The 23234-nt window shown below is 47.1% G+C and overlaps 1 protein-coding gene across 5 annotated transcripts in view; it reads left to right on the forward strand.

Moving 5' to 3' along the window:
- Positions 1-23234, forward strand: part of SFMBT2 (Scm like with four mbt domains 2) — a 115300-nt gene that overhangs the window by 80201 nt on the left and 11865 nt on the right. For all 5 annotated transcript variants that reach the window (XM_053256708.1, XM_053256711.1, XM_053256709.1 and 2 more), the window contains 7 exons: positions 314-440; positions 3245-3358; positions 9329-9371; positions 12345-12415; positions 13633-13772; positions 16896-17005; positions 22592-22767. In XM_053256708.1, the coding sequence (XP_053112683.1) occupies positions 314-440; positions 3245-3358; positions 9329-9371; positions 12345-12415; positions 13633-13772; positions 16896-17005; positions 22592-22767 (781 nt within the window). The remainder of the gene's footprint in view (positions 1-313; positions 441-3244; positions 3359-9328; positions 9372-12344; positions 12416-13632; positions 13773-16895; positions 17006-22591; positions 22768-23234) is intronic.

The following is a 23234-nucleotide window of genomic DNA, read 5'->3' on the forward strand; positions in this document are numbered from 1 at the left end:
GGATGTGAGCAACCATGGTGACCGCCCTTGACAAGTTGATCTCGGGTGGGCCCCGCTCCTACCTGGGTGGGCCCACTGCCTTCCCAATAATGAAGTGGCAGAAGTGGGCTTCTTTGATGCTCAGGGGATGGTCTCCCACCAAGAATGAAAGAACCCTGTTTCTGCCACCCCCCATGGAAGGGGCAAGGAGGGCACACTAACTAGGGGTTGCTGGTTGCTGGCTGGGTCCAATCCTCCCAGTAGGCACTGGGCCTTTGGCAGATGCCCAAGGAAGCATTGTGCTGACCCCAGCCTTGCATTTGGCCGCTTTCAGGTGTCCTTCAGCCGCAGCTTTACAAAAAACATGAAGCTCGAGGCTGTGAACCCCAGGAACCCAGCCGAAATCTGTGTGGCTTCCGTCATCTCGGTAAAAGGAAGCTTAATGTGGCTCCGCTTGGAAGGTAAGAAAGGACATCTACATCATTGCCACTGACTTTCAACTTGTTGTGCATGATTTGATGTTTAGGGGGTTTTCCGTGCTAAGGGTACTTTCAGTATTGCTGGGGGATTCCAGCAGACGCAAGGATACCACAGTCAAGGTTTGCATTCCAACCACATTTACCATAGCTGAAATTCAAATGAACGGACTTCTTCTGAGATCATATCGTCCCAGAATGTGCATCGCATTCTGTAGTTTTAATGCTGTGTGAAGTTTTAAATCGTCGTCATGTCTTTAAGCTTTGTGTTTTGTTTTAATTGGTCTTGTCCTGTTGTAAACCGCCCAGAGCCGTCAGTTTGGGGCAGTGTGCAAATGTGCTAAAATAAAATAAAAAAAACCCACTTGGGGCTTGTGATAGAACAGAGCAGATTGTTTATACTATTTGCTCGGAACTCAGATCGCTCCTACCCAGTAGCGGCTTGTGCTAATGGGCCAGGGGCGGGCGAGAAGGAAGAGCGCCAAAGGAGGCCGCTTGAATTGCTCCTCTCTCTCCCGCCCTATCTGAGAGCCACTGCCTGCAGCCTGCCATTTGTCAGGTTAACTGAGCAGCTGTACCTGATGAGTGGCCAGCCTGCAGGCAGTGTGACTCTTAGGCAGGCAGGGTGTGTGTGTGGGGGGGAGCCCCCTCCCCCAACCCCAGCTCATTAGGATGAGCCACTACTTCTTCTAACTAAAGCATGAATGGGGAAGCGCTTTGGAAACCGACATGATCAATAGTACTGGTGCTGTGCTGGGGGGTCGTGCCAGTCCTCTGCCAGCTTGGGAGACCAACAGTTCCGGATCTGGAACACAATGCGACAGTCTGGGGAACGGGCAGCGGCAGGCACGGGGTCGATTCAGGCAGAGATCGCGGTCCATTCTGGGGTGCACATCTGGGCCCTTTCTTTCTCCCTTTTAGCCGAGCACATGCTTGGAATGAAGGCTGCAAAGCCGAACGTGAGGACATCTTCCTCGGAACGCTATTCGCTTTAGAATGCAGTAGGGAGGGAGGTTTCCTTCTTGCCTCTAGCTAACACCCCCTATTAACTGAGCAAAGAGGCACCTTTTAAAAGTGGTGATCCTCTTTATTTAGCCGGGGGAGAGCAACTGGCCCTATCCATCCCCAGCACACCCGATCTTATGTTTCTTTTTAGATTGCAAGCCCTTTGGGACAGGGAGCCATTCTAATTAATTAATTAATTAATTAATTAATTCTCTATGTAAACCATTTTGGGAACTTTTGTTGAAATGCAGTATATAAGTATTCGTCGTAGTAACGTTCAGCACAAACTTCTAGTGCAGATTGCAACGGCATAAACCAGGGGTTTCCTAAACCTGGACCTCCAGGAGGCTTTACACACAGGGCTTCTACCCCGACTCTCCTTCAGAAGAGAGTGTGTGCGTTCACGCACCAGCCAAACTTACCCTAAAGTCCCTTTGAGATTCTTGGACTCACTCCACACAAAAATCAGGCTTTGTGAATTCTAGCTTATCTCGACGTATTTCTGGATTTTTTAAATGCTGGTTTTAAGCTACTTTTTCTGAAACCACCAGAGCAAATAGGGAGAGGCACTGATGTAGAATCATTTGCATTTTAAGTGGGATACTCTCTTTAGAAATGCAGATGTAGCTCTTTAGGAAGTTCTCTCCCATTGGCTAGAAGGAAAACACAGAGCATGCCATGTGAACTTGTTTCAAAACAAAACCCAAGAGCAGAGGGGAGGGGCTGCTTCCCTCAATGCCGCGAGTGTACTTCAAAGTGGCTTCGCTCAACATTTACCCAGAAGCATGAAGCCATGTGCGAATAACACCCTGGTCATGTTGGACTACAACCCCTGTCATCCCCAGCCACAGTGGCTGAAGAGATTATGGGAGTTGTAGTCCCGTGCCATCTGGGGATCCAGGGTTGGTAATCAAGCCTAAGTGCATATAACTGAACTGAATGCATAGCTTCCCCCTGCATGTAGCCCTGCCTGTGTTGTATTCTAGATCAGGGTTTCTTAACCTTGGGCCCCCGGATATTGTTGGACTACAACTCTCAGAATCCCCAGACATAGCCTTTGTGGCTGGGGATTCTGGGAGTTGGGGGCCCAAGGTTAAGAAACCCTGTTCTAGATAGCAAGACTGTGTTATATTTTAGAATTTGTTGTATTCTAGAGTCTAGAATGTGTTGTATTCTAGATTGTAAGCTTCTTGGGGCAGGGACCTGCCCTTTTGTGCTTTGCAAAGCACCATATAGCAATGCTTACACTATCGTTCCCAGACTTGCCATCCCTGACTCCATATCTCTTCCTTTTTTCAAATGTCTCTCCTGTTGGCAAATTTTGGATTGTAAGCCCTTTGGAACAGGGTCCTGTGCTTCTTGTATTTTGTAAGGCACCATGTACATGGCTGGCTCTAGATAAGTAATAAACAATTAAGGACCACAACAAAAAATGTAAACCAATATCTCAACCAGCAAGCTACTCTTCAGCAAGAGTCAGGAAATCAAACCCTATTAAAAGCTGCAGGAAACCCTATTCTTTAGGTACTGGCAGTTCTTACCTAGTCATTGCTGCTCATTCTTTTTATTTGTAACAACCTCGTACCATTCTTTAAATACAGCAGCCTTGGTTTTCTGCAGGTGTTGGGACCTTTAGAGGACAGTGAAAGGATGTTTCCTCTTGGAGCAGAGAGCTGATCATATTTCTCCACATGCTCTCTCTTAAAAAACAAAGCCAAGTCCTCCTGTACCTGCTGTCACCATCCCCCTGGCTTTAAAACTGCCTTATAAATGTGTGTTTGTAGGTTTGCAGGTGCCTGCTTTGGAATACATAGTTGATGTCGAGTCGATGGACATATTCCCAGTTGGCTGGTGCGAGGCGAATGCTTACAAGCTCTCAGCACCACGTAAAACAGTTTGTAAGTACATGAAACGGCAAATGTGTATGGGTAACCTTCACTGTAATCTTTTGGCTACTAGGCTTTAATCGGTGGAAAGGAAGGGGGTTCTGGGAAGAGCTGTAAAGCTGCTGCAGTGATGAAGGAGGAGAGCTGAGCTGAGCTTGCAGTAGCAAGCATGAGTTGTCTCCTTTGCCAAGCAGGTTTTGCATTTGGATGGGAGACCACAAGTGAGCATTGTCTGCGATACGATAGTCCCTTTAGGGAAAAGGGCTGTAGCTCAGTGGTAAAGCACCTGCTTTGCATGCAGAAGGTCCCAGGTTCACTCCCTGGCATCTCCAGGCATCTCCTCCCCAGGAAGGACTCCTGCCAGAAACCTTGGAGAGCTGCTGCCAGTCAGTGTAGACAACGCTGAGCTAGATGGACCAATGGTCTGACTCCGTATAAGGCAGCTGCCCGTGTTCTTAAGCATGTCAAAATCTGAGTCATTGGCAGTCCAAAGTCCTGCAGTGCCTGAGGCAAGGTGCCAAATGCTGCCTTACCTCATATCCCCAGTGGGGGCCAGCCCCCTTCTTAGAGGATGGAGCCGCTCTGGGAAGAGCAGAAGGTTTCAAGTTCCCTCCTTGGCTTCTCCAAGATAGGACTGAGAGAGATTCCTGCTTGCAACCTTGGAGAAGCCGCTGCCAGTCTGTGAAGACAATACTGAGCTCGATAGACCAATGGTCTGACTCAGTATATGGCAGCTTCCTATCTTCCTATGTTCCTAGAACCAAACCTTCCATGTTTTGAAAGTGATGCAGGGGGCAGGGACGAGGGAAGGTTGCTAGCTGCCTCCTCTTCTTTCCATGTGTTTCCTGGAAGCTTTGGGAGAAGTGTGAGGAGAGGTGCTCTTTGCAAAGCTTGGCAGGGTCAGACTGCCCAAAGCAATACTCCAATGTTGGCAGCAGGGGACATCAGTCTTCTGGTGCCCCAGTAACCTGCCGCCGGAGGCAAACACCCCACCTTGCCTCATGAAAGGGCCACCCTGATCTGGCTTCTGTCTGGCATACACAAGGACTTCGTTCCACACATTCCCCATGCATATACAAGCACTCCTCCGTATCTGCTGCTGGTCCATCAAATGTGGACTGACCGTGCAGATCTCCGCACCAGGCTGTCGGTTGCCTATCCCCTGTGCCCTTTTGGCCTCTGATTGATCACCATGGCTCCGATCTCAGTGGCTGATTCCTGCCTGAGCAAATAGCAGCTGCAAATAACAGGGTGGGGAGATCAGGTCTGTGGCAGAGGAAAGGGTCCAGTCTCCTCTTTCCCCCTCCCGCGATGCTGATCCAGACTGCACCCCACCACCATCCATAGCTGCTATTTATGGGATGTTGGATTAAAACACACAAGGGCCAATAACACACCAAATGTCCCATATCATTTGGCCCTGATTGGATGGGTAAATGCGTCTTGTCTTTCTTATGCACGTGCATGTAAATTCTTGCACATGGACATGAAGGTGTCATACAGGACCTGGCCTGCAGCTTCACACACTGCCATGGCTGAAGTGTGTTTCGCACTGCTTCCTGTGTGCCACCACTCCATCCTGCCTCATTCGGTAGTGAAGATGGAGGGTGAGAATAAGAGGAGTGTTACCACTGCTGAGTGCTTCTCCTTCTGCCTCCCCTAGTCCCCACTGGCCAATGGGCTTTCTCCCCAATGCCCCTGAACCATCACAGGGTCCTTTGGGAGAAAGCCCACTGGCTGATGCGGAGGGTCAGTGAAGGAGGAGCTTCCATGCTTGTCCCTTGGCCAAGAGCACCTGCCTGTTCATCAGCTCCTTCCCTCCCCAGCCAATGGAAGCATCCCTAAGAGACCCTGCCATGACACATGGGCCTCTGGAGAATGCTCCTATTTGTCACTGGAAGTGCCAGGCACTGCAGGTTTCTTGGCTAATGCACACCACCGCTGGTACTAGGAGTTATGGGACTGCCCTGACCAGGTGGATCCTCTGATGGACGTGGAGCCCATCCAGTTCATAACCCTTTATGCTGCTTTTGCACAGGGTGCTACCAAAAAACACACCACCCATTATTTTTTTGTGCATTTGTTTTTACTGTTGAGAAAGTGTAATAATGGAAGAGAAGTCAACAAAGGCAGTGCCCATATTAGTAGGAGTGGTCATTGTCCCAAGATGGGAAGAGAGCTGGTCTTGTGGTTGCAAGCATGACCCTTAGCTAAGCAGGGTCTGCCCTGGTTGCATATGAATGGGAGACTAGAAGTGTGAGCACTGGAAGAGATTCCCCTCTGGGGATGGAGCGGCTCTGGGAAGAGCATCTGAGGTTCCAAGTTCCCTCCCTGGCAGCATCTCCAAGATAGGGCTGAGAGAGATTCCTGCCTGCCACCTTGGAGAAGCCGCTGCCAGTCTGTGCAGACAATACTGAGCGAGATGGAACAAGGGTCTGACTCAGTATATGGCAGCTGCCTATGTTCCTATGTTCCTAAGATACAGTCAGCAGAGTCCAAAGGACCCGGGGCACAGTGGGCTAGCCTGCCAAGCCACTCTTTCCAGCCATTCCCAGAGTCAGATCCAAATTTCTACATTTTTCCTGGGCACCTCCTATATGTTTCTCTGAGAGCCCTCTGAGAAAACTTTCTGATGCAATCATGCTGAGAGTATTTTAAAATGGTATCAGTAACCGTTTGGAAGGGATAGTCTGGGTGAGAACACAGACTGGGAGCTTGGTTGTTCTGTAGCCCTTAAATTTTATTTTTCCCCTGCCTGAGACTGTTCTTCAGCTGCCTGTTGAATGTGAAATCCCCCCAAACAAGCAAACAAAACACCTTCTGCTGTATAATAAATGTATCCTGTGTCTGTTTCCGTTAACATTTGAAAGTCAGATTTGAATCTGTGCTTTTCCTTACGTTTTGTTTTTGAAAGCGAATCATGTCTGATTTTAAAACGAAGGTGCCATGCCTAATTTGGGAGACTACGGCAGAGCCAACACTGCACAGCCTTCACGCTGTTTTTGCAGTGGAAAAATACTCTGGGGGTAATCAGGCTTGCAAAATTTAATCACGCAATCTGTTCCTCTGAAGGCAGGACTGTTTGTATTGTGTTAGGTTTTTTAAAATTATTATTAAGTACGGATCCCATAAAGGCAAGATGAGTAAACATATGAAATGCACTACAGGGTCTTTACACACATTGTTAATGAATTAGTAGCACTATTGTTGAAAACACAGACACAGACATTACTCATAGTAATGGCGAAGTTAGCATTTAGTGCATTTACCAAAGGTTAGCCAGGTTAGCTCTGCAACAAAAATGACAGAGTCTTGAAGCACTTTAATTCCAGCATACGCTTTCCAGGTTTACAGCTGCTTTCACCAGATGCTTAAAAAGACCTCCTAGACCGGTGGGCTTTTGGGTTTGTTTGTCTTTTTAAATATTACATCCTGAGGCCAAAAAGCTAAGCAGAAACAAGAGATAGGCACTTTCACGGGGGTGGCTGTGTTAGCCTGCTGTGCCAAAAATGACAACTCTTTTAATACCTTAAAAACTAAGAGATTTGTTTTGGTCTAAGCTTTCAGGGATTTGAGCCCATTTCATAAGATGCACAGTGTGTTCTCAATTATCGATGTGTGTGTGTGTGTGTGTGTATGTATGCACACACACGGGAATAAAGAAAGAGGAAAAATGTAAAGATAGGATCAAATTTGGGTCCCTAAATGTTGGACTGCAACTTCAGTTGTCTCTGGCCAAAATGGCTAAAGGCTTAAGCTGCAATTAAAGTGCTTCAATACTGTTGTTTTTACTGTAGTGGAGTAACATGGCTTAAGTGTATGGATACTTGTACAATACGAATATTCAGCATATTGGTATTTGTAAAGTGCGCTAAATGCTAGTGAAGGCCATTGTGGCAGGGAATGATGGAAGTTGTAGTCCAGAAACATCTGAGAGCCCAAATGTTACGTGCCAATTCTGTCAGTTGTAGGGACACATGGGGACACCTAAACAGCATCATTTGGGATTATATCATCCTCCCCAATTGAAGAGGGTGGATGCATGAACATTTGAGGGGCAAGTAGGCTAACTTGTGAATTGCCTAACAGATTTGAACCAAATTTGCTACAGCTGTAGGGACACATAGGGATGCTCCAATGGTGTAGTTTGTGATGATGTCATCTACCCCAATTCAAGATGGCAGATGCGCGAACCTTTAAGGCTGAAGAGGGCTAACTTGTGAGGATGGTAATTATCAATTAAGATTATAGTGAAAGGAAAGTAGGCAGATTAGTTCTTACCAGAACAACTTGTTTCATTTATTTATTTAACACTTTTCCTATATTTGACAACAGAGGTTAACATGGTATCTGATGAAATGGGCTCTAGTCTGTGAAAACTAGCTAGAATGATTCTATTAGGACTGGCTTGGATGATAGATCTGTTGGCCAGTCCTAAATGCTTGGAGGAGGACCATGCGAGCACACCTTCCCCCCACCTGGCTGGTGACTTCCAAATTGCATGGGGGGGGCAGTTCATCTAAACAGCCCCTGAATTTGCAAGTTACATGCTGCATTAACATAGCATGTGATGAAGTCATAATGCAGTATTTAAATCCTGGATTTCTGGGAGGTTCAGAAGAATGTTCCTGCACAATTAGGGGCCCGTGCACCAGGTGTGGCAGCATATGCACTTGCACAGTGCTCCTCTTCCACATGTTTAGAACCTGTGTTTAAGTGCATTGTCCAAATCGGCACTTGGTCTTTAAGGTGCCACAAGAAGGCTATTTGCTGCAAGAAATAGAAGCTGTGTCCTATTTCTGTGCAGAGCATCACTGAATACAAGAGCCATTTGGAATGGGAGCAATGACCACTCAAGTTAATTAACTAGCACAACAAGGTTTTGTGAGCAGCTAAAATGGGGCCATTTACTTTTGATAGCAAGGAAAACCCTCCCAATTCTGACTGAGTTAATAAAGGATTAAATTGCTTTTGAATGAGAACATATGATAAGACTTGTGGACCCATTTCCACTACCCACTATGGCCACTTCCTTATGGCCATAAAATGAGGGATATCTGAAGGTTTCACACAAGTTCCAAACACAATCTTACTCATCCATACACATGGTGCTGCAGGCTTTTGGGCTACTTCCTATCATACCTATATCTTATACCATTTTTTATCAATACCCTCTGTACACAACACTGAGGAGGGACCTTGCACAATTTTTGAAGCGCCACCTGCTGGCCAGTTCTTGCATTCCAAGAAGAACCCGCCCTCTCCTCAGATGCCAAAAAAGTGGTAATGAAAAGGGATGGGTTCTTCTTGGAATGACAAAGCTGGTCAGCAGGTGTGCTGTGAATATTGTGCAAGGCCCCTTCTTGGGGTGTGTACAGAGGGTATGATCATGCTAGAAAGTAGTGTGGAAACCTGCCGCACCGTGCAAACAGGTGAGTAGGACTGTGCTTGGAACTTGCACAAAAGATTCAAATATCCTGAGCTTTATTGCCATATGGAAATCTAGCCTGTCTCATTGCAATCTCTGGCTTTCCAGTTAATGGGAATGGGTTAAGGTGGAATTGTTCAAGTAGTAACCAATGTGGCTGCAGCATGACCCAGTATGGCAAAATGCCGCTTATGAAATCAGTAGCTATTAACCATAACAGCTACATTGGACTTCCATGTTCAGGGCCACTGAGTACTAGATCTTGGGGGTTAGCAAAGTGGGGGATGCATGACGATCATAGCTTGCTCGTGAACAGCTCAGAGGCTTTTAGCTGGCTGGCCGTGATTACAAACAGCATGCCCTAAGAGTTGGACCTTTGACTGATGCAGCAAGAGAACTCTTAATAAGAATACTTCTGTTTTCATGAAAGGGCGACAAAGTCAGATTTGGCCTGCAGGCTTAAAGTTCCAACTCCGGTACAGAGAATAGAGTCCGCAAGATATTTGCAAACATATATTACTAAAATAAGTTGTTCTTACTCTCTCATTTTGCAGTACAAAGGAAGAGAAAGATTGCTGTCGTGCAACCAGAAAAGCAGTAAGTAGGCACTTAAAATGTAAATAACAAAGCAGCTTTAATATGTAAATAAATAAGGTTTGCGCTCTAGGATAGTGTAAAGCAGTGAAGCCAAATGGCTGGCGTTCTGCAACTTACAATTTAGTGTGTGCATGGATAACCCTTAAAATTAGGTGTCTGCGTGGATAGAATGCATAGCATCTAACTTGGGGTGTGTGTTTCTGTTTCTGTGTCTCTGTGTGTGTGTGTGTGTGTGTGTGTAGATCTTAAGGGTATATCTCAAAATACTAGATTCTGTAGTGTCAGAAATAGAAAAACTAGGATTTGGGCTTCAGGGAGGTTGTCTGCCTCAAGAACTCATTGCAGATTTAAGAAACCCTTTTCACAGCAGTCCTGGGGGAAAGGTTAGACTAAAAGTGAGACTTCTACAATGGCTGACAATACTGCACAGTGATACTTCAGCCTAGTAACATTGTGTGCATGCTCCATGTGCAAATTGCCCTCATGTTTATTAGGCTTAATGTGTATATTTCATGACCCCACAATTTTCAGAGTTGGCAGCATGTATGGTTACTGCAATGACAAACGACATACTGGTCAACATAAGAACCTAAGAACTTAAGAACAGCCCTGCTGGATCAGGCCGAAGGCCCATCTAGTCCAGCATCCTGTTTCATACAGTGGCCCACCAGATGCTTCTGGAAGCCTACAGGCATGAGCTGAGGGCATGTCCTCCTCCCTCCTGCTCTTATTCCCCTGCAACTGGTACTCAGAGGCATCCTGCCTTTGAGGCTGGAGGTGGCCTATAGCCTTCTGACTAGTAGCCATTGATAGACCTCTTCTCCATGAAGTTATCCAAACCCCTCTTAAAGCCATCCAGGTTGTTGGCTGTCACCACATCTTGTGGCAGAGAATTCTACAAGTTGATTATGTGTTCTGTGGGGAAAGTACTTCAGTTTGTTGGTCCTAAATTTCCTGGCAGTCCATTTCATGGGATGACTCTGGTTCTAGTGTTATGTGATCGGTAAAAGAATTTCTCTCTATCCACTTTCTCCACACACCATGCATGAGTTTAGAGACCTCTATCATGTCTCCCCACAGTTGTATTTATTCTAAACTAAATAGCCCCAGGTGTTGTAGCCTTGCCTCCTAAGAAAGGTGCTCTAGGCCCCTGATCATCTTGGTTGCCCTCTTCTGCACCTTTTCCACTTCATCTTGGCTAATGAAGCACCAGTGCTACATAAGATACGCCAGTGCTACTGATGACCCCAACTAACACGGCAGCAGTGCTGGGGGGGGAGGGTTTGACAACCTCCCCTTCCCCGGAAGCATTCTGTGCCACCCAAAAACATGTCCCTGAGGGCTGCATGACCCTCAGGGATGTAGTTTCAGGTGGCCCCATGTACTTTCTGGAGGAAGGGAGGTGGTTGAGATTTGAACCCCCTGGATTGCTGTGTTGGCCAAACCCATCAGCATTTCACTACGGGGCGGTAGCAAGCATGAATTGTCCCCCTTACTAAGGAGGGTTTGTCTAGGTTTGCATTTGGATGGGTGATGTGAGTACTGCCTGCTGTAAGATAGTCCCCTTAGGAGATGTAGTTGTAGCTTAGTAGTAGAGCATCTGTTGCTTACATGCAGCAATTCCCAGATTCACTCCCTGGCATCTCCAGATAGGACTGGGATAGACTCCTGCCTGTAACCTCAGAGCCACTGCCTGTCAATGTGGACAATACTGAGCTGGATGGACCAATGTTCTGACTTGGTATAAGGCAGCTTCCAGCATTCCTATGTTCCATGTGGCACTGGAGCCTTGTTACTCAAGGTGTCAGCCACTGTTTTCGCATAATTTTTTACATGGAAGTGAGAGCCAACATGATGCCATGCAGGGATGCCCAACCTTTGGTCTCTAGATGTTGTTGGACTACAGCTCCCATCACCCCAATGGCTAAAGATCATTATGGTGGCCCATGATGGGAATTGTAGACCAACATCTGGGGACCAAAGGTTGGGAACCCTTAGTGCAATGGACAGAATGTAAGACTTATACCAAAGAAACTTCCAAATCCCCACTCAGCCCTAAAGCTGTTCGGAGGACCTTAGCCTCTCCCAGCCTAACCTACCTCATTGGCTTGTGGTAAGGAGGAGATGGGAGTTGCCTCTTGTATGACACCCAAAGGTCATTGGAGGAAGGATAGGATCTAAATGCAATAAATCAACAGGAAACTTTAGCCTTGTCACACGTTATGTTCAGCACTTGTGCAGTCGGTGTACAGTAGATACAGATACAGACCTGTACACAGGTAGTTATTCACACATTATGTTGAATGCAGGTACTTGTCTGTATTTGGCATTGCATGAGACCTGTATTCAGATTCCCTTTTAAAATGAGCTCAGGTATAGTCATCCATACAAAAACCTGTTCAAATGTACAGACATCTGAACACAGGTACAACGTTATATCTGAATAGGGCTTTTGTCTTGGGCAAAATGACCATCTCATCCATCCCTAAGTGATGCATCCTTTAAATACATCATTGAGATCATCTGGAGAGGTTCATCTGCAGTTGCCACCGGCTGGTCTGGTGGCGGCTCAGGGACGGGCCTTCTCCGTTGCTGCCCTGAGTTTTTGGAATGCTCTCCTTGTGAGCTTCCCCTTCTGTGACAACTTTTAGAAAGTCTTTAAAGATGCATTTGTTCACCCAGGCTTTTAATTAGATTAGTTTTTACAGTTATAATATTGTTTAATAATTTTACAGTTTTTACAGTGTTAATATTGTTTAATAATTTAATATTGTTTAGTTTAATTAATTACAATTTAATGTAATCTTATTAAACTTTAAATTGTAATATTTAAACTTTTTATTTTAATGTGTATTCTGTTGTAAACTGCCTAGAGACAGCAGTTTTAGGCGTTATACCCGTGTGCTAAATACCAATACAATGAATGAATGAATGAAATGAATGAATGAAATGCATTACTGTGTCATTTAACAGGTTGCCATCTGGAGTGCCTGTTGAGAAAATTCTTCAGGACCAGTGCCTAATTCCTCAGCTGGAACCAATGGGTGAGTGTTTTTGCGAGGTGCTGGAAAGCTCTGATAGTATTTGAAATGTCCCTTCTTAAAGCACCATTACTGAAAGCACAGTTAATCTCATGCATGGGATTCTGGACATGCTGTCCACAGGAGCCTTTACACTGATCCCTGTCAGCATGGGAGCAACCACAGAGATGTGGCAACCAGACTCCTTGGGGACCATGTACAGGTGGACGTTGGTATCTGCGGCGGTTCTGTTCCCCACTTCTACCGTGGATAACGAAACCGTGGATGCCGAGGTCTTAAGTTAGTGGGGATGGGGTTAGTTTCCTGAAGGCTAGGAAACCATGGCAGAAATGGGGGAAATGCCAAGTAAAGTGCCCTTCCATGCTCCATGAGCCTCCAGCAATGCCCTGCAGAAGTCCAGATTGTTCCATTATTCTCCAATTTTTCACAGAAAAATGTAGTTGTTTTTTTAAACTAAATGTCACAAAATGGCATCCTTTTACAAAAGACTTCTGAGGTCATTTCCAGCCACCCACGACCCACAGATACACAAATTTAACCCTTTTTTTGCCATTTCTTCCCCTTGCGTCTGCCAAGGTTGGGTGTCAATTACCTGACCTAGTTATTGAAACGGCAGATAACTAGGTTTGCCTATAATGTGCATTTTGGTTTTTGGTCATTCTTCAGAATATGGTGGTTAAATCTGACCAGATAGGGATGAATTTCCCCCCTACAAGTTCAGCAGCAGAGGAATTTCAGAGAAAAGCCAGTTCATGGGGGCACTTCCCCACATCATAAATGTGTAAACGTGCCTTCAGAGTGTTCCTGAGCCAGATCAGAGGTCAGAACTGAACTATCCCAAGCAGTAGCTGACATCCAGGCTAATGCTGCACTTGGTCAACGCATGAAAATGGTGCATGTAAGATATTGTGTAGTCTTCACACAGAATAATTCCAGGCAGACACAGAGCTCTTAACAAAGCATTTTCCTTGAGCAACAAACTCACCGAAGTCAAGATAGCTGATACAACAGCTTGGCAGGTTAGGGTGGTTATGGATGGTAGCTGGAAGAAAGGAAGAGATGCTTAGTTGCCCCTTAGGATGGGGGTTCCAAATTTTTGGCTCCTAGACAAAGGCTGTGGTAACGGGATGATGGGAGTTGTAGTCCAACAACATCTGAGGAACCAATGGCGGGAATTGATGCCTTAGGAACATAAGGACCATTTGGATTCTTTTCGGCAGGGACCATCAATGGGAGGTACAGTTGTCCCGCACTGTTCATCAATCACCGCTGCTTCTCCGGACCATATTTGAACAAAGGGAGATTGGCAGAGCTACCGCAGTCCGTTGGACCTGGCAAATGTGTGCTGGTTCTGAAAGAGGTGAGGATCATGCGGCATGGATAGCTCTTAGGAGAGGAGAGCTGGTCTTAGGAGAGGAGAGCTGGTCTTCTGGTAGCCAGCATGACTTGTCCCCATAGCTAAGCAGGGTCTGCCCTGGTTGCATATGAATGAGAGACTTGATGTGTGAGCACTGCAAAGATATTCCCCTCAGGGGATGGAGCCGCTCTGGGAAGAGTATCTAAGTTCCAAGTTCCCTCCCTGGCAGCATCTCCAAGATAGGGCTGCGAGAGATTCCTGCCTGCAACCTTGGAGAAGCCGCTGCCAGTCTGTGAAGACAATGCTGAGCTAGATAGACCAATGGTCTGACTCAGGATATGGCAGTTTCTTATGTTCCTATGTTCCCCCAGCTGACACCATCTTCCACGGCAAGCTGGTCTTTGCCTCTGACCCAACTAGAAGTAAACAATGCTGGCCCAGTAGGGCATACATCCTAGAAGATAAGGCCCTCTAGACTCAAGGAGATCTGCTTCTCATGCAGAAAGTCCATGGCTGGGAAAGAAAGACCCCTGCCTGAAACTCTGAAGAGGTGCTGCCAGTTAGTGTTGGCAATACTGAGCCAGATGGAGCAATGATCTGATTCAGTAGAAGGCCTGTTCTTATGTTCCTTAAGGACATGTGAATGTTTCCCTTTCTGGCATTGTAGAAAACTATCAGCCTCTACCAGTCTTTGGATATGCAGAGCCTCCAGAGGGAAACTCAGCATGGTTTCCCATCCTACTTAGCCCTTATGGAGGGAATGATGTGCAACCCAATTGGAGAACCATTAAACACAGCCTCCCTGCTTTGGCTCTGTCACACTTGGCCTTCTAGAAGGACCTTAGGCCAATGGAGGCTCCTCATTTGGGGAAGAGGGGGCATTGCCCCCCTCCTTGCCAGCCCCCCATTTTCTCACCAAACCTATATATAATCTCTTCCTCTCAGTCCTGTCTCTCTTGCTTGAATGTTGCTCTTGCATTTCCACTGCTTGCCAGTAGATGGCACTGGCTCTTGGTCTTTTTTCTAAATTCCTTTATAAACCCATGTCCTCCCTCTTAAGGTGTCCAGTGGGATCCCTTGTCCCCCAAATGAAGTAATTACCATACTTCGCCACTGCCCAAATTGCATATTTAGTGCCCCCAGCACCAATCAGAATGTGCCTTTCTTTTTCTTCCCCCACCCCTAAGGGTGGGCAGGGGCTAGCCCTGCCCCCAACCAATCAGAATTCAGAATAGCTTGCAGGCACCTATTTATTCTGACCAATAGCCAGCAAACAAATCCATCTGAGTAATCTGATTTCCCAGGATTCTTCTGGGCAGGCTAAGCAGAATTTATGGAGACCTTTGTGCAAAATGGGAGTACCCAGTCTGTCCAGTCCCAAGCAAAGGCCACTGGGGCTGGGGATTATGGGAGCTGAAGTCCAATAACATCTGGGGACCCAACGTTGAGAATCCCTGGTCTAGATGGCCAAAGGCCATTGTGGCTGGGGATCTAGGAAGTTGTAGTCCAACAACATCTGGGGACCTCTAATCTAGATAATACTTGCCATCAAACAAAGCACACCAGAGAGCAGGTTCCACCCTGGTTTGCATTTGAATGGGAGACTACACGTGCAAACACTGCAAGGTATACCCCTTAAAGGGTGGGGCCATATCTCAATGGTAGAGCTTCTGGATGTTTGCATGCAGAAGGTTCCAAGTTGCCTCCCTGGCTTCTCCAAGATAGGGCTGAGAGAGAGATTCCTGCGTGCAACTTTGGAGAAGCCACTGCCAGTCTGTGTAAACAATACTGAGCTAGATGGACCAATGGTCTGACTCAGTAGAAGGCAGATTCTTATTTCATAATAACTTATTTACCAGTCTGACTACACCCAGTCAGAAAATAGACACAGGAGACCTATATAATTTATAGCTAGATCCAATCAGATGGAGGGCAGGCCATGGGGTCTCTCTCCACATACAGCCAGATGTGATGGTGGGCATTTTTGCAGGATGACGCCGACTCCTGCACTGGCAAATCCAAAGGATTTTATAGTTTATTGGCCTTAATCCAGGGTCATGGTGCCACTGTGGCTGGTAACTTAGTATATGACGAGTAGAGAACTCTTATGTAGTCTGCCTATTTATTCTGCTAGAACAAACAGAAGGCTTTTATTCACTGATCCCTTTGGGGTCAAATTGCCCTTTGCAGATTTTTATGACTGTAGAGGTTTGATGAGCAAAGAATAGAAAATAAATGTGGAATTTATAGGGAAAATACACAGTGAGGCAAAAATCATAGGAATAAAATATCCTCTAGGAATAGGGAGGAAGGGGTCAAATATTTGGCTGCATTTCTAGATAATTGGCTGAGGTGCACCATGGGGGGTGGGGCATGCCAAAGCTGCTGCTGGAGAGGACGGGGTTTCAGCCCCCCCATGCCCATGTCTTGGGAGTGAGTCAGTGGGTGAATCCAATGCAGCTGGCCAATCAGCCCTTGTTCCACTTGAAATTTGGCCCTTGTTAAAAATTAATATAACCGACCAGGCCAAGAGGTGATGACTATGGAGCGGAATGTGGAACTCCCTGCTCCAGGATGTTTCTTCGGTGACCCACGACATTATGATGCCTGAAGTAGAGTACCAATTTACATCCCCATTATCTTCCATCCCCTTGATCTTCTTTTCTTATTAAAATCATACCCCAGTTCCTTCCTTCCTTCCTTCCTTCCTTCCTTCCTTCCTTCCTTCCTTCCTTCCTTCCTTCCTTCCTTCTCTAAACCCCTGCCTTTTAAAAAAAAATTGGGAATGGGAAGAGGAAAAGCAGTGTGGTGCCCTTTTACTTTCCCTCCTTCCTTTGCAGTCCAGCCATGGTGAGGGCGGGGCTGCTGTACCCCCTCCCCAAGAACTGCCCTGCAATCTGCCCCTCCCCCTTGCTCTCCTTAGGGCATGGCAAGCAGGGCGACCGCTCCAGGCCCTGCTCTTTTAACCCCCATTAGAATGAACTAGAAGGGGGCCCCACACTGGCTGGTTTGCCCTGGGCCCTGCACCCCACCAGGGCTCTCTAAGGACAGCCCTGTGGACCCCCCCACAGATCTGCACAGCATCCTGCTAAAGGCCCCCTCCTTCACTTTGCTCCCTTCCGACAGGTCCTGAGCATGGTCATCAACTCCGCTTACAAGCCTGGGAGTGTTCTGCGGGAGCTGCAGCTTGTGGAGGACCCCAGGTGGAACTTCCAGGAGGAGACCCTCAAAGCCAAGTAAGGGTGGCTGCTTTTCATTTGCTCCTTTTAAACTCCTTTCTTGTGGTGGTTTGACAGCAGAGCCATCTCGAGGGGGGAAATATCTTGGCCCTTCACTTGTGATGTGATCTGGGTGTGCTTTGTCCTCGGTACTACTTCTCCTCCTCCTCCTTCTTCTCCTCCTCCTTCTCCTCCTCCCTCTCCCTCTCCCTCCTCCTTTTCCTTCTCCTTTTCCTCCTCCTTCTCCTCCTCCTCCCAAAGATCAATTGGAAGCATTGTTCCCTCTAACAGGGATTCGAAGGTGGTTGTTGACCACAACTCCCATAATCCCCAACCAAAGGCCATTGCAGCTGATTGGGAGGGGGGAATTTAGATTGGGAAGAAGGGGGTTAACCTTTTCCCACTGGGCTGCAGCTCCAATCCAAATTGTCCCCTGAAGCTGCTATTAGCCGGCGGGAGTTATTAAACATCTCTCTTCTGTGCCCTGGCCCTGACCCAAATCATATCTTCCCCACCACCAACTGTTTTTTGACAAGAAAAGTTGGCGGATCCAGTAATGGAACTCCCATGTTGTGTCCAGTTTGACCCACATGCCATTCTTTTAATTGAATTTTACTTTGCAGACTTCCATATATCATGGAGCATAACAGTTGTACTGTGCTTTCCTACAATACTTCCAGGTGCGGAGCCACCATTGGGACAAGGGGTTCAAAGAACCCGGGCCGGTGACCAAACAGGGGCTGTGGGAGCGGCCCCGACACGCCCCCCGTGTCTGATGTCAGACGCGGGGGCGGTAGTTTAGCTCCCGAGCGGGGGCCGCGCAGACCCTTCGGGAACTAAACTAAGGCTGGTGCTGCATTTGCAGCGCTAGCCAGGAGCGGCTCTTCCCTGCAAAGGCAGGGAAGAGTCGCTCCTGGCTGCACGCTGCAAACATAGCGCCAGCCTAACTAGCTCCTGAAGGGGTGAATTATCCTCACGGGAGGGGTGTGGTTGATGGACAGGCCAAGGATGAAGCCAATCATGCTCCCACGCCCCACCACCTTTTTGTAGCCGAGAAATGACAGTCAGGATCTCAGACCCCTGTTTGGCAGGAACCTTTCATACCAGTGCCTACTGACTCCTATCATTCCACCCTAAGCTGGGATTCTCAAACTTGGGTCCCCAGATGTTGCCTTTGGCCATTGTGATGGAATAATGGTAGTTGTAGTCCAGCAAGATGCGGAGACCCAAGTTTGAGAACCCCTGCCCTAACCAGCCCAGGCACACGTGGGCAAGAGACAAACCAGGTGATTTTCTGCACATGTGTGACAGAATTGTCATCACTATTCAAGACTGCATGTCTTTGCTTGTTGTGGATAATTCATTTTGACTGAAGGAGTAACCAGTGTTCTTTTTGGCCTCTGCAATCAAGAGGTCTAGGAACTTGCTTTTAAACAGAAACGGAAATGTCCATTTCTTTCTTGACCTTCTTCAGTGTGAAATTCTACATTCTGTGCACCATCCATAGGACATGCCCAACGTAAGAAAATAGTTCTGATCACAAATCCCCTGTTCAGAACAAATCTTTCCATGTATTCTTGGATATCTAAGCTTGTTTTTCCTTCAAAGTTCTCTTATGTGGGTCATTACTTTGGAGATCTTTGATCCCTGCCCCTTTAGCGTCGGCTGTAGTACATTTAATTAGAAAAGCAAAATGGATTTTACTTGAGGAATCTTTAATGCTACAATTTGACGCCAAGCCCAGTGAACTTTAAAGTTGTACAGTGCTCCCGGCTAATAGCTTTTGATGTTTCTTATTACTTAAAGATAGCCGGCAAAATGAAAGTCTTGCTGGAGCAGCGATTATACTATTAATAATGTGAATATCCAGGGTGACGTCATTCAGTCCAGTGGTTCTTTTATGGAGCATCTACCTGAGTAGCATCTTGAAAACCTGTGTGTGTGTGTGTGTGTGTGTGTGTGTGTGTGTGTGTGTGTGTGAAGGAGGGAGACACATTTTAATGCAGAGGCTCTCATACTGTATTCTGGGACACCCGGGATTCTATAAGATATCAGACCCCCTCTCAGCTGGGATTCCAGAGAGAGCAAGAGCCCACAACCAGCCCCTCTCCTGATCCAGAGATCTCTCCACTGCCCAGCTCCAGCCCTCAGCCTAATGGAACACCAGAACATGATTCCTCTGAAGGTGGACCCTGTATTCCAGCACCCAGTTCCCAGCGTCACCACCAGACCCTCAGCAACGCCACTGCTGTGGAGCCTGGGCCCAGTGACAGCAGCAACCCTGGAGCGCTCAACAAGCAGCATTCCTTTCTAGCCGTGCTCACCCAGCTGCTCCCTGGCTGCCTAACTACCTTGCTAGGGTTGCTGCCTGCTGTGGTCTGCTTTGTATCGGTGAGGTCCAGACATCCGTGGTCTCTAAACTCGGCTGAGTTTAGAGACCACCAGCAGGGTACAATTCAGGATCCCCAACCAGCAGACAGGATTCTAGGAGCAGGGTGGGGCAGAGGGAGATACAGGGTCAGGTCAGGCTGCACCGATATTGGGGGGCAGATGCAAGTATGTGGTCATGGCCAGGCAGATGGTCAGATTCGGAATGGGCAGGCAGGGAAGGGAGAAGCAGTGGCTAGGGATGTGCCTGGATAGTTTCTTATTACAGAGGCGCCGAAACATTCAAGCGGCTGCAGCCCAGTCATTTCGGTGGGGGGGGGGGCAGCGGTAGCTTTAAAAGGAGGCGCGCAGGGCTTACCTGCCCCTCTGCCACCCCACCATGGCGCTGTCGGTTCTAAAAAGCTGCACCGCGCAGCTGTGGTGCTGCTCCCAGAAGCCCAGCCCCAGCATCAGCATTTTTGTGGCCCCTGCACATGCACCATGGCCATTGGCTTGCTCGGCACCGCCATGCTTCCACCGCAGTGCTGTTGGTTCTTAGTCCATGCTGACCATGTAAACTGGCTACTGGGGGCAGCATCACAGCCACACAGCATGACTTTTTAGAACCAGCGGTGCCGCGAGGCGGAGGGCGGAAGAGCAGGTAAGAACTGTGTGCCTGTGCTGGTCTGTGATTGTAATAAAGGAATTGAATTGAATTGACCTGCATGCCTCCTTTTAAAGCTACCGCTCTCCAGCCACCCACCCCACCCCACGGCTGCACAAAACGCTTCGTGCACGTCCCTAGCAGTGCAAGCTGTTCAGAGTGAAGTACCAAGCTGGAAGGGACAGCAGTAATATAGGGCCAGCCAGGACCCTCTTGGTTTCCCCAGATCACTTGGTCTGGCCGAGGTGAGGAGCTGCAGTACCCTCTTTGACCATTATCTGGGTGGCACTGTAGTGCAGAAAGGATAAGACAACAGTGTTCTCTACCTGAGAGCTACCGTAATGACATAGGGAGTAGAACATCTGGGCTTGGCTGATGGAGCTCTGATTTGAAGCACATGCACACACGGGACGTTACAGATTCCTTGAAGGCTTATCAAGGTTTCCTTAAGAAGAAGTTAACCCACAAATAACAAACTTTTCCTACAATATATTGAACAATGTTCATTTCTCATGGATGAACGGTGAGGCCCTCCAAGTCTTGGCTGCGACCCACATGAACTTGTTCCATGATGTTGAACATACCTCAGAATCCTCTGCAGCACACGGGGTCCATGGCAAAGGTGCAGGAGACATTCTCAGGCATAAAGGACTCCCTAAAGGTAGACTATGGGAAACTCCTAAATCGAGCAGCAGTGATATAAGAAGATGCTGAAAGACATCATCTCATACTGCGTGGGAGATGGCAATCGTAGACCCCTCCTGTATTCTACCAAGAAAACCACATGGCTTTGTGGTCGCCAGGAGTCAACACCAACTCAACGGCACAACTTTACCTTTAAAGGTAGAAAGTTTGAAAGCTGCTGGATTCATGCACAGATTAATCGTTAATCGTCTGAGTTTGCTGTCTGCAGTATTAAGAGTGAAAGACAAAAGTGCACCAATAAAGAGACACAGTACTGAGAGAGACCGAATCCTGTGACTAAGAAGCCCTTTTCAAGGGGAAAAAGGGGGGAGTCCCTCTATATGAGCAGAGCATTCCAAGGGGGTCTGGAGTTCTACCCATGGCGAGAATCCAGCCTGTCCATCATAGCCTGCTGATCATGGAAGCGCGCACAACCACACTTACACTGTTTGTCTCTTCAGACGAACGGCGTAAGTATAAAGAACACAGGTGGGCAGGTGACTGACGGGCCGGATTCTCACCACAGGCAGGACTTCGAGGCCCACTTAGCATGCTCTACTTTTTTCTTTTCTTTTCTTTTCTTTCTTTTTTTGAATGAGTGAATAAGGCTAGTAGCTTGATCTTCACAGAGCTGGTGGGTGATAGGAACAAGCAGAAAGGATCAAGAAAAAGCTGTGAACTTACACAAGCACATAGACAGGACAGCTGGTGTTCCTTTTTTTGGTGTTCCAAACATATTTCTAGATAAAAAATCTTTCTCAAAGAGATATATAAGTCCTATAAGAACCAGCCTAATAAAACTGCATAGCAGTGATGTATTACAGTGTATTAGCCTAGTCTCAATTAGTCAATTGTACCATTGACTCTGGCTGGCTGGCTTTTTCTTCGGTAAATAGCATATGTGATCCAGATTGGGATCATGAGACAACTGTGGCCTTGAAACAAACTGGAGCTTTTCTATGCATTCTATTTGCCCTGGGAGGAAATGTTTCCAATGTACAGACACCATGCATACACTGTAATGTGGGCACATAAGCATGCCAAAGGTTAGGGGAGGTCACATACTTGGGGTAGGTGCCTGTATAGATAAATGCACTTACTGGAATTGTGCACTATGCCGTAGCCATGCAGGGAGGAGAATGCAGGAAGCCCTGAATACCTTGAGGATCCTTTTCTTTCAAATTTATTATGCTCCATGATCAGCTTACACAGTGAGGATTCTGTTAGAGAGCTTGGAGGGGAGATTCCTCTCTCTACTGCAGCTGCAGCAGAAATGCATGCGGAAAGAGAGCACTGCTAATTAATATTGTCTAGAGACATGGAGTTAAAGTTAAAAATAAAACAGTTTATTTAGGAAATCCAGCAGGGAGATAGATAAGGCCTATATGCCTTGCTGCTAGCTACATACAGGAAGTGGGGGAAGGAGAAGAAGGACGTCTCTCTCTCCAGGTGAGGGAATGGAACCTGAGGCTATCAGTCTAACAAAGGGGAAGTACAGGGGCATAGCTAGGGGAGAGGAGGCCCGTGTTCACCGCTCTCCCCGTGAGGAGGGGTGGAGCTGGGGGGGGTCCTCAGGAGCTGGGGGGCCTGGGTTCTTTGAACCCCTCTGCTCAATTATAGCTACATCCCTGGGGAAGTAGAGCCGAGAAAGCGTAGTCAGAGAGGGGATTCCCTTACTGGCTGTCACAGTGCCTAATGCCCCTAGTGATCATTAGGGTTGCTGGTACAAAGAGTCAATTCCATCAGGAGCTGTATCTCCGACAGATCCTTGGCTCAATGAAGGTGTGCACTGACCTCAAGTGCAAATGGAGTAAGTTAAAAATGTCTATAGTATCCAGTGTTCCTGATTGCTAAAATAATGTTTCCCACATTGCAACCCCCTGCACCAGATACCGAGGGAAAACTTACAGGGCAACAGTCAAGATTGTCCGTACCTCCGACCAGGTCCTGGATTTTTGCCGGAGGGTCTGTGCTAAGCTGGAATGCTGTCCAAATTTATTTAGCCCGGTTCCGGTTACTGAAGCTTGCCCTGAGAACTGCTCAGTTCAAACCAAAACGAAATATAGTGAGTACAAGTGAAAACGATGTTTTGAATATGAATATGATGAATATTGATATATCGCTTTTCAACAAAAGTTCCCAAAGCGGTTTACATAGATATGAATAAATAAAATGGCTCTCTATTGTTCTCTCTATTTCCAGTGTTCTCTCTATTTCCCCCCCATCTGTCTGCAGAATGAGTTTTGTTCTGGGCGGCAGTATCCCCGTCCCCAAAGGGCTCACTATCTGAAAAAGAAACATAAGATAGACACCAACAACAGTCCCTGGAGGGATGCTGTGCTGGGGGTGGATTGGGACAGTCTCTTTCTGTCGTGAGCTGCGTTCCAAACATATTGCTTCTCTCATTCTTAGATACCTTGACAGTTCAGATGAATTTTATATAAACTTATTTCTTTCTGATAAACACACTTATGTCTCGTACTCAGTAGCCAAATTCTGTATGGTTGCAATTAAAATTCGCTCATGGTGTCA

This window comes from Hemicordylus capensis, chromosome 5, assembly GCF_027244095.1.
Source record: "Hemicordylus capensis ecotype Gifberg chromosome 5, rHemCap1.1.pri, whole genome shotgun sequence".
Taxonomy (NCBI): Eukaryota; Metazoa; Chordata; class Lepidosauria; order Squamata; family Cordylidae; genus Hemicordylus; species Hemicordylus capensis.